The 14,044-nt window shown below is 34.2% G+C and overlaps 1 protein-coding gene across 1 annotated transcript in view; it reads right to left on the bottom strand.

Annotated features, from left to right (window-relative positions):
- LOC111803807 (serine/threonine-protein phosphatase 6 regulatory subunit 2) overlaps positions 1 to 13,239 on the bottom strand; it is a 14,332-nt gene extending 1,093 nt beyond the window's left edge. Inside the window, exons 1-19 of the mRNA XM_023688380.1 lie at positions 13,167 to 13,239; positions 12,860 to 13,089; positions 10,373 to 10,476; positions 9,862 to 9,948; positions 9,695 to 9,770; positions 9,540 to 9,614; positions 9,341 to 9,394; positions 8,302 to 8,361; positions 7,800 to 7,916; positions 6,912 to 7,006; positions 6,628 to 6,830; positions 6,220 to 6,317; positions 3,921 to 4,021; positions 3,680 to 3,845; positions 3,138 to 3,260; positions 2,983 to 3,065; positions 1,747 to 1,888; positions 1,226 to 1,255; positions 608 to 678 (exon numbers count right to left, since the gene is read on the bottom strand). Coding sequence (XP_023544148.1) covers positions 608 to 678; positions 1,226 to 1,255; positions 1,747 to 1,888; positions 2,983 to 3,065; positions 3,138 to 3,260; positions 3,680 to 3,845; positions 3,921 to 4,021; positions 6,220 to 6,317; positions 6,628 to 6,830; positions 6,912 to 7,006; positions 7,800 to 7,916; positions 8,302 to 8,361; positions 9,341 to 9,394; positions 9,540 to 9,614; positions 9,695 to 9,770; positions 9,862 to 9,948; positions 10,373 to 10,476; positions 12,860 to 12,898 — 1,724 coding nt within the window. The 5' untranslated portion in view covers positions 12,899 to 13,089; positions 13,167 to 13,239. The remainder of the gene's footprint in view (positions 1 to 607; positions 679 to 1,225; positions 1,256 to 1,746; positions 1,889 to 2,982; positions 3,066 to 3,137; positions 3,261 to 3,679; positions 3,846 to 3,920; positions 4,022 to 6,219; positions 6,318 to 6,627; positions 6,831 to 6,911; positions 7,007 to 7,799; positions 7,917 to 8,301; positions 8,362 to 9,340; positions 9,395 to 9,539; positions 9,615 to 9,694; positions 9,771 to 9,861; positions 9,949 to 10,372; positions 10,477 to 12,859; positions 13,090 to 13,166) is intronic.
- Between the last annotated feature and the right edge of the window lie 805 nt (positions 13,240 to 14,044).

Here is a 14,044-nt window from a genome sequence, read left to right as displayed (position 1 = left end):
GGGGATGATATTCAGGGCATAGACAGATGTCACTACAGAAAAAAGAAAGAAAAAAAAAAGCTCGACTTAACTTGATTAGATTGACCAACCTCATTTAATAATATACCAAATGCCTAGAATATAATTGCAGGAAAAATAAAAGAAAGACCATGTTATACAAAATAAATAAGTAAAATGAGTAGACATTATTTTGAAGGAGAAAATATTAAAACGAGGATAAAATTCTAATCAAGAAAGATTCTTGCGCTGACCTCAACCACCAAAAATATCAATCCCCAAGTGTTTTCACATACAGAGTTTTTTTTTCCATTTCCACCATTAATGTCCGCCTTCGTTCTCCAACCCTTTCCTTTTCTCCATCACTTAAACCCGACCGTCTACCTCTCACTCTTCTTCTTTAATTTTTTAATGTTTATTTTTCCCTAGAACAAATATCAACCACTTGCTCATTTTTAATAAATGCATCCGTAGAAGAATTGGTTACCATCACATTACACATCTTACTATGGAAATCACCTCATTTTCTCAAATGTAACACAATAGTTCTAGATTCTCGGTAACCATTTGTTAGAAAATAAAAATCATTAAAGGGATTGGATTTACCTACCTTTCCTGGTCATCGCCTAGACGCAGAGAGGATATAACAACTTCTGCAGATTCATCATCGAAATAAACATCCTGCAAAAGCTCTACATCAGGAAACACTTCTACATTCTAAAGACAATTTCCTACAAGACCATCCCAAAAGCAAAATATTAACATTAGCCAACCCAAAGGAAATATTTGGAAATATCTAATCCCTTGTATGGTGAAGTATAAACCACCTCAAAGTCTATGAGGACATTCAAATATCATATCCACTCATCTTTGCGCACATATATAATAGGCAATTGTAATTTACTTGCAGAAACTGAAACCTAAGATAGTCATAGTGTGACACCAAAACCATGCCTAGCAACCAATACATACGGCTTATTTTATCAAAGCATTCCACCAGCTTATCATGACATGACAAGAACCTAATAGTCATTCGCTATCATCTTTCACAAACAATGAAACAACGCAGTATGAAGCAAGCAATTCTGATTGGAAGGAAAAAAAAATATATAAACACTATTTTTTAAAAAAAAAAGGATAAACACGGCTCAAAATGCACTCATGCAAGTTCATTCAGAAGATTTAGCCTTCCCATTCAAAAAGTAAAGGTGAATTACTGTCATCATACCTCATCATCACGTTCAAGTGAGCCATGAGCCTGAAAAGTAAAAAAATAATTGGTGAACAAGAGATATAATCAAGAATATATTAAAGCCCATTTAATCTGAGATTTGCATGGTTCAAGTACAAGCAAAAATCTTTTTTTTTTTTTTTTTTTTTTTTTTTTTTTNACTCATGTAAACAAGCAACTAACTTCACCCAAGGAATCACGAACTAATATTTCTCTCATATACTTCAACAGGAAAAATGTGGAGTATCTGAAAAAGAGCATTTGTTCATCATCCTCAAACTTCTCTAATGATATTTTATTATATTTGTCAGTGTTCCTTTCATTTTTACTTATCAGTTTTGCTCCAGAGGAAATGAAAGTGGCAGACAAAGAACAATACATGTGAGGAAGCTCATAACCTACTTATTCTTGCAAGTTAGAAGTTAGAATACACTTCAAGATCCTCTCCATATCAGTCCTTGCTCAAGGAACTATCATATTAAAGGTGCAGACAAGGGTAATACAAAATACTTCAGTACCTCGTCCATATCATCATTGCTGTAAATGCCATATCGAAAAGCCTGACTCAAATTATTAGCTAGAGCTGCAACATCATAGTCTCTGTCTTGGTAATCATCATCATCACTATCCCTAGTTCGATCCTGCAGTGCTGTTGGGCGCCTATAGAAAATAATCATTTCATTTTCAGAAGATATGCTAGAAAGTTAAATGTTAAACGCACAACAAATATAACCCAACGTCATAATGACAGTAGCTCGAGCAAGAGAAGAATTCAAGTGCACAGATATCAACTGAATGGTGAGACAAAAACCCATCCAACATAAGATTTGAGTGAAAATATATAAAATATAACAATAACGTTGAACCATGTCATAGTGCCACTTCTCGTGTTGATTGATTAAAACAAAAATATTTTTAAAATAATTTAAAACAATAACAAATTAAGGTTTTAATAAAGGTTTCTTGTATTGATTTTTTCCTTTTAACCGTAAAGTTTTCATTGAATAAATGAAAAAGAATGCTCACAGATACAGACTCCTAAAGAGGGGGGAAAAAAGATGGAAGTAAAAAAAACCAAATAAATTAATAACTGCTTTCCAAATCAAAATAATGAGATCAAGCTTAGACTAACCCAAAGAACTTGAGAAAGCTTAGGCAATAGAAACCCCTCTGGAAATTGGAAAGCTAATACTATACAAAACATGGCGAAAACACAATCTACTGGCCCTTTTAAGAAACTTTTCATTCTTCAAGGGCTGACTATCATAACCAATAAAGGTAAGCTTCTTAAAAAATCAGACAAAGTAATTGTAAACATCAAGTTCCTAAACAAAAACATGGTCTTCCCGAGTACCTGGATGTATTAATGTCCCTGATCCATCTTTTTCAGGCAAATACCAATAAAAAAATCAGTTTAGATAATGCTTGATCATATATTATAGTTGATTCAGTCATTTCACACCACAAGGATTCCATTAATTCCAACAGATCAATGAGTCTATTCAAACATATTTCATTAATATCAGACGAGAACATAGTAATAGTTTGTATATCATAATCATTTCAGTCATTCAAGGACCATAATACTTAATGTAGCACAACATCATGGAAAACTAAAAATGTTCTTCCCCAATGTCTTTGCAGATTTTTTCGGTTGGGTAGCCTTAAGATGGAGACAGTTGTGATCTAGATGTTATGCTGACTGCTGGTACTTGTAATAAAAAGAAGTGAAAAATAGCAAAGGAAATACATACCCACACGCCCACTGGTAGACATTTTCCAATGCATTACGCTTCAAAAGGACATTTGTTTGCCAGTCATTCCATTCAGTGTTCTCCTGTTGAAGAGAAACATGGGAAAATTTAAGGATTGTAATGATGTCACTAAGATTTCAAAAAATAGAACTGACCTGCAAATGAGATTGAATCTCACTACTGCTGTTTGCTAGTTGAACAAGTTTGTTGGATATGTGTGTTAAGTGACCAATATTTCCTATCCTAGGTGGTGATCTACCTTCTGCAGGAACTGTTGGCTGAAGAACATGTTGGAAAAATGAGAAACAGACAGACATTCAAGAGCAACGAATAAAGAATAGTGTCTTAGTAAGACAATGTATCATAACTCTGTTTATAGGAAACAAAGAATTCCACTAGGGATGATGGAGTGTAAAAAAATCTTCCCATGAATTTATAGAAACTCATTCTAATAGGCAGTAATCATAGAAGGATATAAATGGAAGAGACCAACTAAATTGGGAAGAACAAACTTAGAACATGAAAGTATTACAAACTATGAAAAGCCTTCGAGAAGGAACTCCATATGAAAACATTAAAAACAATGGTGGTCCCAAGCTTTTTCTCAATCCTTTAGCTTTTCTAGGTATCATAATTTTTTGTATAGATTGTACATAACTTCTGAAAGATCAAACCTAACTAGAAATTGAGCATTTACCTTATTTACATCAACTGGCAAAGTGAAATGTTTTTCTGCGTTCAGTATCTTCCCCACAAGATTACAATCATGAAGAAGATGCTCTACAAGTGAAGAATTCTTGCTTTCTAAACATGACACTACAATATTCTCTACATGATGATGCAGAAAGTTATTGAATGGGTACCTATTGTCATAGAGAAGCAAATGTCACGGTGGATCTCATAGACATTCAAGTTATAGTAGAAATACAGAAACTTACTCAAAGAACAAATCCAAAATAAGTTTGATTGCTCCAAGGTGAATCAACTCCTCTGCAGCTTTGCTACCCACCGTGAGTAAGACTGATATGAACTCTACAATCTGAAAAAACAATCTCAAGGAACAATCAAGGAAACTTTTCTAAATAAGAAACAATACATTTAATGAATAGTAAAATATACAAGGAACCCAGAGAATCACAGTTTACAAAAAACCTGACCAATGAATTGGCCAAATGGTTAAAAGAGAATACTTGCAGAACGTGGAAAAAGAACTCCAAGAAGACAAAATAAAAACCAAAGTATCCCAAATCTCTTCAATATTTCTAATACCCTATTGGAAGACTCATAATTTTTTCAGCATAATGTTTTCTCAAAAAAAAAAAAAAAAAAAAAAAAAAAAAAAAAAAAAAAAAAAAAAAAAANTGATTAAAGTGTATATCCATAACAACATCATATGATCACAACTACGACCTTGCCTGAAAGGATTAAACCAGTTCTTCCAAGCACCACTTCTTCCAAATGAGGCTTTAGAAGAATACTGGTCCAAGAAGGGAGCAGACATCTTTAGTAAGAATTAAGATCGACTTTGAAAACACTTGCGCTTCTTTCTTTTTCTTTTTTTGAACAAGAGATAAAAAATTTCATTGAAAAGATGAAAAGAGAGATTATTCCTCAAAGGATACAAAAACACTTATCTGAGTTGGGAGTTTTCAATCAAGGTTTTGTAGGAGAAAAAAAAAGTTGTTTTACATGCAAGTGAGAAACGTGGATTAGGAATGCCCCATTTTGATTAAAGACAGACCAAGGTAAAAGAATTATGTCATGAGGAGAATAAAACAGGGTGGGATGCTTTCAACCATACTTTTCATCATTGTGGCATGCATCCTACAATGCTTATTGATGAGAGGGATGGAAAAAAGTGTTGATTGAGGGCTTTAAAATTAGGAAAGGTGTTCGTATTTCTCATTTAAGTTTTCCAACAACAATATCTTCCTTTTCTAGGCAGAGGAGTCTTTCAAGAGACATTTCACACATATTACAAGCCTTAGAATTTAGACGGGACTTAATGTTAATGGAGGAAGTGCTCTATGTCAAGAGCAATTGTGATGAAGGTAAACTTACTAAATAGGCCTATTTTTTCTAGTGTGAATTTGTTTCAATTTCTCTTTGAGTCTAATACTGGTGAAGCCTAAGAGTGACTAAGAAGCGCTTTCTCCGAGAATCAAATCAAGTATCTTATTCAAATGAAAGTTAATGAATACATGAGTTGGATTCTCTATTTAACAGAGAATTAAAAGCAAACTAAGAACTAAAATCCAAATAGGAAACAAAAAAGGATTAACCATGGAATTATGCAAGATTAATCACTAATCCTACTACATCAGTTCTATACCTCCAAAAAAACATGTCCTTGACTTTTAAAAAAAATAAAGATCACTGGCGGATGACAAAACAATCAATCGACCACCAACAGCTAATCATAGTGGAAGGGCCATTGAAATTCTTCCAATGGGAATTTCTTAGATGAAGAAAAAAAAATCTTGAAAGAAATCGGGAAAGTGTATGTGGGTTGGGTCGAAATAGAGGCACGCAAATCAAGTATGGGCCCGGTCAAAGGAACAAAAGGGGGTCTAGGCAGGAGTCGAGTCAACTCTTTAAAAAAAGATAGGCTGGGCCAGATCATCAAGAACAATTGAGGAGGTCCAAACCCAGTTTGGGTCCTTGGTCAAATTGCACTTAAACCCAATGTTTTAAAGGCTTAAGGCGATCGTGAGGGTTTTCCTCTTGAAGAGACAAGTCGTAAGCTTCGAGGCAGCATGATGCGTAAGCCTCACATTTAATTAAAATATTTTACAAATCCTAAATTGGTATGATCATGTATCGGTAAACATAGGTCATACACAAATACAAGCATAAAAAAATTCACCCCGAAATTTTCACTCAAACAAAAAATCTAAAATGGTATCTTTAATATCACTATTATAATCATTAATAGAATTGCTTTATATTATAAATTTGTGTCTTCAATATTTTTAAAACCACAATAGTAAAATTAGTAATAGTTTAAATTGTCATCAACTCAAACCTTTATATTTTTTAAAAAGGTGGCAAGTAACTATTATTTTTCTAATCATTAGTCGAGCCGTAGAAATTTTAAGCCTCAATGTGTTCTCACAAAGCTCTTAAGCCTCTAATGATTCATTGGAGGCGTAAGTCTCGAGGCTAAAATTTAGAGCCTTATCTTGATGTGAGCCTCACGATGTAAGCCTCAATTGCTTAAAACCAAATGAAAGATACCTTCAGGCGATGTTTCCCAAGAGGTGGCTGCAACTTTCCGTATGTAGTAACCAAAACTTTCTCTGATGAAGAAACGTCCAAAAGCTTGAGCAACCTACCTGAACAATTGAGACCAGCACAGTTTTCAACATCTCCCGTAAAAGTTAAATAGCACAAGCAATCAAGATTACATATTCTGTCTTCAACCGTTTGTACATTTCAGTACTCTGAATGAAATCTAGTTTATCGGGAAAACAAAAGGTCCAAATATCATAAAGTAGGAAATTTATTCGACTATGAAGAGCCAGCAAGTAAAGTACAAGTTATCAAATTGGATGATTCATATGATGGCTATTAATACCTTTGATTAATGAGGCTTAAGAAGTAAAATATCATCTACTTAACAAGACCCAATGGCCAATACAATACCTAAACTCTCCAACATGCCTTCTACAGTCTCCATAGTTGCTGAAACTGTAGATCCATGAGTTATTTGGCGGTTGTATGAATAAGCTGTTCCAACAGTCAGCCTCCTAGGATCTAACAAGGATATGCACACTGATAACGAATTTATTAAAACAGATGTTGGTCGTGAATCTTCCAAGGCATGGCGAAACAATCTTCCTACAAAACTGATTTGAAAAAGAGAACCATTATTAGACGACCAATGACAAAATGAAGGTATATTAAAAAATGAGAATGGAAAACACTACCTTGGACTGGAAATTTTAGCCAAGAGACCAGGAGGAGCAAATCGAGTAACAGCACAAAGCGTTTCTGCTGCATTAGAATGAACTTCTGAAGAATCCTGGAAGAATGATCACATTAAAGATTCTCTTATGACTAATCCACAGGTTTTTCAACTAAGTCTATAAAATCATATCGTTGAAAGAAAAAAAATTCATCAAGCAAATATCAAAAAAGGAAAAAAAAAAACGAACAAACAAAAGATCTCCAAAACAAAAAGGAGCTTCCTTCTGTTTCAAATTTGTCACATACAAAGGAAAAGGCAAAAACCTTGTTTTATTTTGAATAAGCTGCACATAATTGACAAAGGAGCAAAAGAAATGAAGTATTTTAGGTGATCTGCAAGGAGAAGTTCTTTCTGCATGAGAAACATAATTTCTAACCTCCCATTTAGGGTCGAGATTATTGTAAACTATTTTAAACGATTTGATTTGAAATACTAGAAATTATCATAGACTTCTATTCTTGTATGAAACGAGAAATATTTGAAATGTATATGGTTTAAATTCTTTATTTGGATGCTAAATGAAAAGAAAAGAACGATTCTACTAATATACACTTTTAATCATTATTTGAGAATGAGAAGTTCACCATTGGACTCTTATCAGGAGTATAGATACCACCAAAAGCAGGGGTCCAAAGGAAAAATGTGAGAGTCTTGGGGATGCTATTCTTTCCTAAAAGCTTTAATAAGGACCCAGTAAAAACTGGCCAGCTTTGGTGGAAGGAAAGGGGATTGCAGCGAAAGCTGAAAAGTTATCTGAATTTGCTAAGAAAAAAGAGTCCCCACTACTAAATGAAAAGGCAAGTAAACATTCTTGTGGGAGGGATAACTTCCTCAAGAAGCTACTTACTGAAGAACTGAACTTTTCCACTATCATCTCCAGCACATCAGTCTCTTCAATCCACTTCATTGATTCTGTGTAGCTTGAATACAGATGTTCATCAGCACCAAGAAGCCTTATCAAGACCTGTCCAGAAAGAATCGTTCCTATGAGCTTCACAATGTACAGTCAGTAAAGATGCAAAACCCAACGGTTATCATATTAAGGAGGGGTGATGGCCATAGTCTGAAATTATAATACTTGATAACTATGTATAACATAAGAATTAAGAGGTAATAAAAGGCACATAGAAACTAATGCCCCAAAGATGTTGGTCCGACCATGTAATTTAAAAGTAATAATAAGAATATAAAAATTAATTAATTAAAAAAAAAAAACATTAAAGAGTAGAAGTAACCACTAGAGTACAAAAACACTAATTCAGATACCGTCTTGCATCCAACATAAACCACTATTGTAGTGAAAGAGTTAAAATACCAGATGCAATAAAGAAAAGTGGCCAACAACCAACCTCCATGATGGACGTAATTCCTATCAGGTCAACTAGCTTCTTTACAATTGCTTGATGTGCCTGGAAATCCGTGTACGAAGTAGATCATCAGCATTAAAACGGTTGTATATGTAAATCTTTTTCAGAAGAGAAATGATTCAATAAGAACTAAAATAGAAAGATATATTACTTAAATGGAAAAGAACTAAAAAGGTAAGAAATAGAAGCTTTTCACATGACTTAAAAGAGAAGGGCAAACACACACATAAAAAGTGTTTTTTTTAACAAGAAACAACTTCAACTTCTCATTCAATGGAGACTTAGCTCATGACCTTCTTCTCCCCTAATCTAAAACTTAAAACCTCCCTTTAGCTTGGATTGCACAACTTGATGGGGGAGATGGAATTGATTCGCCGTAAAATGGGTCTTTATAGAGTAGAATATCTTTAAAAAAAAAAATAGAGATTCTTCTCCAATCTAAAGAAGAGGTCAATGGTGCTTACTCCGCCATTTCTGAGAAGTACAAAGTAAAAGCCATGGCAGCAAATTTGGAAGGACCCTCCCCAGTTTTTTTTCAAGTTTCTCAAAGTGGAAGCAAAGTTCAGTAATATAGTCATTTTTTATGAAAGTGTGTTTTGTTAAGTCTATGAAAGTTCTTGCTAATGGTTGAATTTGTTATTTTTATTTCTTCTTTTTCACTCCTTTTAGAAGTTTGTATCCCTTGAACTTTTAATCCTTTTCATTATATCAACGAGAAGTTGTTTCTTGTTAAAATATATATATATATATATATATATATATATATATATATATATACATATCTCTAGGCTTAACTTATAAACAGGAGCATTGTCTACTCAGACCCTTCTTCCTTCTATTATCTATAGACTATGTGATATCAAACAGGTCAAATACAACCTGGCAAACCATGTTGTTTCACACCATACTTCCGTCATGCATAAAAAATGTAGAAGGCCAAGTGAAATTGAGAATGTCTTAAACATCCAAATTCTTTAAAAACAGACAAGGAAAATTTAACGAAAATGACATACAAACTTACTTGAACGTATTGCATAAAAGAAATTGTCTTCCGCAACAACAAGCATATGACAACCTGGCAAGGAAGTAAGTTCACATAACAGATGTTCCAAAAATCTTTAACGAGTAAGACATAGAAAGTTGTTGAAAGTTGAAACAAGGGGAAGGCTAACCACATATGCAGAAGATAATTTAGAACTAAAATATTATGGAAGTGATACCTTGCTGAAGTAGCCAGCCAATAGTGTGCTATGAGAAGGCTTGGGTTCTAGGAAGGAAAACAACAAGTTCATCAACTGCAAACAACCACATCAAGGAAATCTGTTATTGATCTATCATTTATAATTTAATAGGGTAAAGAAAGCAAGTTCTCCACCTCTTCATCCTCCACCAATGCTTTGAGAATTATATCAACTTCACAAGTAAAAATCTCACAAGCGATAAAAGGAAACCTGGGCAAGAATATATAAGAATAACCAAATTTAAAATTAGAGAGAGAGAAGGCACAAGGAATGACATCTGGAATATGCAACCAAAAATTACTTAAAACTTCGTTTCTTCTCAGCCTCTTCAGGAGCTTCTTCGACAATATATCTGATGAGCTGTTCAATCTGTGTTCTTTCTCTCAAGCTGTAAGGCAAGAAGGCAGGCACAACACTCATCAATTTACGTAATATGATAAACCTTCTTAGTAAAGTTCTCGTATTTATCCATTCCAGTTTTTTTTATCTGCCAATCCATTAAGGTTAATATTTATTATATAAGCTAGCTGCTGTGAGGCAGTTAGCTTAACCAATGTAGTACAAATTTAAAAGACTGACTAACAATATATCAGCAAATAAGAACTAGTAGAATGGATGGAAATTACAATGCTACTGATGACTAGTACAGCAAGTACTATCAAAGTCAAATATAATCAGTGTTACATGATCCCATAAATTAATTTCTCTGCATGTGTTAGCAGCCTATCAACCAAAAGAAAAGATATGCCAAGTATAGACCAGAAAATAGGAGAAAAAAAAAGATGATAAATAAAAATCAGAAGGAACATTACAAGTTAATAAGTCGACTATTAAGTGCTTTGCATTCCTGAATTATTTCATCCTCATCTAGAAGCTCCTCTAATGTAAAATTTTCCTTATCCAAAATTGTCTCCACCTGCAACAAAAGAAAATGAAATGAGTAAGAAACACACATTTTCATTAAAACTCAAGTAAAGCTGGACCACTGTCATCTTTCTATTCGTTGAACTTGGAGAATGCAATATAAAAGTGTCCTTGTATTACTGGATTCTAAATTCTCTGAAACCTCACACGAGGTATTCAAATGAAAAATATTTTAAACCTCACCAGTGGATCTCTCCAATCCTCTAAAAATCCTACTATTCCTCCCCAAGCCAAAGCCCCCAAAGCACAGCAAAGAGCACCATTCTTCATTTCCGCAGTCTAGGAGCATTGTTTGTTACCAACCCAATGAATCCCAAAGAAGTCCCATCAACAATCCCAAACCGCCAAAATGAACTTCAGTTACCCAAAATATAATCCAAATCTCTCAATGCTTGATGACACAAAGAGCACCATTGCGAATCCAACATAAAGAAATAATGCTTCTGAAAATGATCCAAGAGGTTAACGTTCTCATGAAAACTCTGTCACGCAAAGAATTTGACCTTTTTGGGAATCCTTACATTCCAAAGAGAGATGCAGAAGTTCCGGAGGGAGGAGAGGGGATACATAGCACATGGAAAAATGAAATAGAATAGAACCTAGCCAATACCCTTTCTCCCCAGACTTACCAAAGAGTCACCTATCAACAAAAGCAAGGTCGCTACATAAACAACTTTCCTATCCATCAAAGGGCGGTTGAACCTCAAATAAATAGAAAATGAAAAATGACAATGATCAAGGGATCTAGGGAGAGAAGGACAAAGCCACAAAATGCAATCTTTTGTCTGCAAGATGGTACAAGCGAGGAAACACATAACAAGCTTCAGGCATCCTCCTTTGCAACTTGTAAGCTGCACAAGTACTCGATTTCCCATGAGCTACAATTCATAGGAAAACTTTTGACTTTTTTTTCAGGATTTTGGATTTCCAAATGGTCTTGTTGAAGAGGGTTCAAAAACTAAATGGGTCTGGCGTTTTCACCATAAATCTGACTCATTGTGGCATAACATTATTGTGAGTAAATTTGGTCCATTTTAGCAAAACCTTAAATGGGACTAAAGGCACCTTCCAAGTCTCCTAGGAGAGGCATTGCAGGAGAGTTTCCTTTCATGTATCAATTCATTTGTTGGTTGGTTGGGGATGGGAGGGTATATTTTTCTAGGATGATAGGTGGTTGGAGGACAGCCCCTTCTGCTTTGTTTTTCCTCATTTATAACATTTGTCTACGATGAAAAAACTTTTGGTGGCTGACGTTTTGGCTCAGCTAGTCCCCCACTTTGGGTTTTGTCGTTCATTGTCTGAAAGAGAAACGGGAATATCGTTGCTCTTTTTTCTTTGTTGGGGGCGTTTCAGTGCTCTTCTGGGAGAAGGAACTTTCGTTTATGGTGTCCTAGCCCTTTGGAGGGTTTTTCTCATCTTTCCTTCTTTCTTTGTTTGGTCAACCCTTCTTCCTTGAGAGATTTGGTGTTTGCCTCAATGTTGAGGTTCAGATTCGGAATTACCTTGAAACAATAGATATGTTTTTGGTTTATAATTTTATTCAACAATAACCCAATAGAATTTTCCACTTCTCAAGTGCTCAAGTGGTTGCTTCTTTCTGGTAGGTTGAGTAATCGACTTCATAAATAAATAAATAACAACCGTCTTTTTCTTAGCTGCTGAAACATGTGAACAGAAACGAAGAAAAGGTTAATTGACTTTTCCTTTGGCGCCCTCTCACATGGAGTATGGTGCTATGGAGGATTTATTGGATACTTTCAAGTGTTTCCAATGGGATTACAGGTGCATAATACTTTCTTCTTCACGGTCATTTATTACAAAAAAAATATATATATATATATATATATATATATATATATATATATATATATATATATGGAATATGACAAATTACACTCCTACCAACTGTGAAATTCGCAAACAATCCTTTATGCCTTGAAAATGTAATTCTGACTTCATCAATTATAAATTCCAAAGATAACAAAATCAAAAGGATTATAATAAGTTACACCACTCCTACGTCCCACCAGGAGCCGAAAGCATGAAAAAAAAAATATATGAACTGACGGGGGAGGGTAAGACCGGATCAAGTGGACGATAATGAAGTTGAACAAGAAGGCAAACAGCGAGGTTGAAGACCACACATTGCAAATTTGATGGATTGAGCTATTAAATCAAATCCACGTAATCGAACTTCAATTTCCTCCCCATGATCCTCATTGAACCGCGCGTAAAATCTAGAATATTATCGATAAACATCTTCTACCACGAAAGGAAATGAAATTGAAACAATTCGCAGTACACAATCCACAGTACAGCAAATGCTACAGTCAAACAAAAAGGAAGGAGGATGATAAAACAAAAAAGAGACTCACAGGAGACGCTGTGGACAATCCTGCCATGCGCCAAAACATGGTGAATTGAGGGAAAAAGATTGCCAAGCAAAACTCAGATCTGCAAACCCAGAAATCGAACCGCCTGGACGACCCTCCGGGCGAGAACGCTCAAGAAAACACCTAGACCACAGAAAAAACAATGATCCAGAGTAGCCTCAACGAAACCCTAGAAGTTGAATCTGTAAGTGCATGGATTCGAAGAGGCAGAGCTGGATCGAAACGAGAGTTGGAGGAGCAAAGCAAGCATAGAATAAGATGAGAATTGAGGAGAAGCACAAAAAATAACCTGAAATCGTGGGAATGTGATAGGATTTGATGAAAAAAATGTGCTTTTCTTTTCCCTTCGGTTTTTAGTCGACCGTACACATTTTATACTAATTAAACTTTCACATTTTTCCTTTATTTGTATTTAAATTTTTGTTTCTATAAAAAAAAATAATAATAATAATAAATTTTAAATTAATTCCCGATCTATTTTTACTTAGCTTATTAAAAAATTAAAATTAAAAAAAAAAAACAGTGATTTTGATGTTTCCATTTACCCTACAATGAGCAAAGCATAATAATTTGTTGTTGATATTTTTGGCATTAAATGTCTTGCTTTCTTTATACACACAAAGCCCAACAAACTCTCAGATATTGCCAACGAACAAGTGGTTAATTTCCAATAATTTTGGACGCTCTTTTATTTCTTTTATGCTTTTTCTTTCTCTTTTTCTTCCTGATTTGGACTAAGATGACATAATAGTATGTTTATACGAACTTAATTTTAAGATGAAAATTTAAATGTTCGTATATTTTTCAATATTTTTAATTAATTGGTGTGATAAGAAAGTCAACACATCGAGCGTTAATAGTTAGTTAAAGTTTACCAATAATTGATTATACATGTTGATTTTATATGACGACTATTAGAGCCATAATTCAAAATATATAGTAAATCTCCTCGTCAAGTGAATATAAGTTTAAGAAAGATCGAAGGTCGGTTATTGATTAGTTTAATAAATTGAAATTAACTATACAAATAATGCTTAACTCGATCTATTTGTGATTCTAACCTAGAATCAAATATCACAGACTACGTCTTACTTATTTGACCGGTTAAACGTATGGGTGTCTATTAATTTACTTATAAAATGAATGAATCGAACTAAAGAAACTAAC

This window comes from Cucurbita pepo, chromosome LG10 (genome assembly GCF_002806865.2).
Source record: "Cucurbita pepo subsp. pepo cultivar mu-cu-16 chromosome LG10, ASM280686v2, whole genome shotgun sequence".
NCBI classification, from domain to species: Eukaryota; Viridiplantae; Streptophyta; class Magnoliopsida; order Cucurbitales; family Cucurbitaceae; genus Cucurbita; species Cucurbita pepo.
Note: the sequence above shows the minus strand (reverse complement) of the source record. Positions and strands in the feature narration are given on the sequence as shown.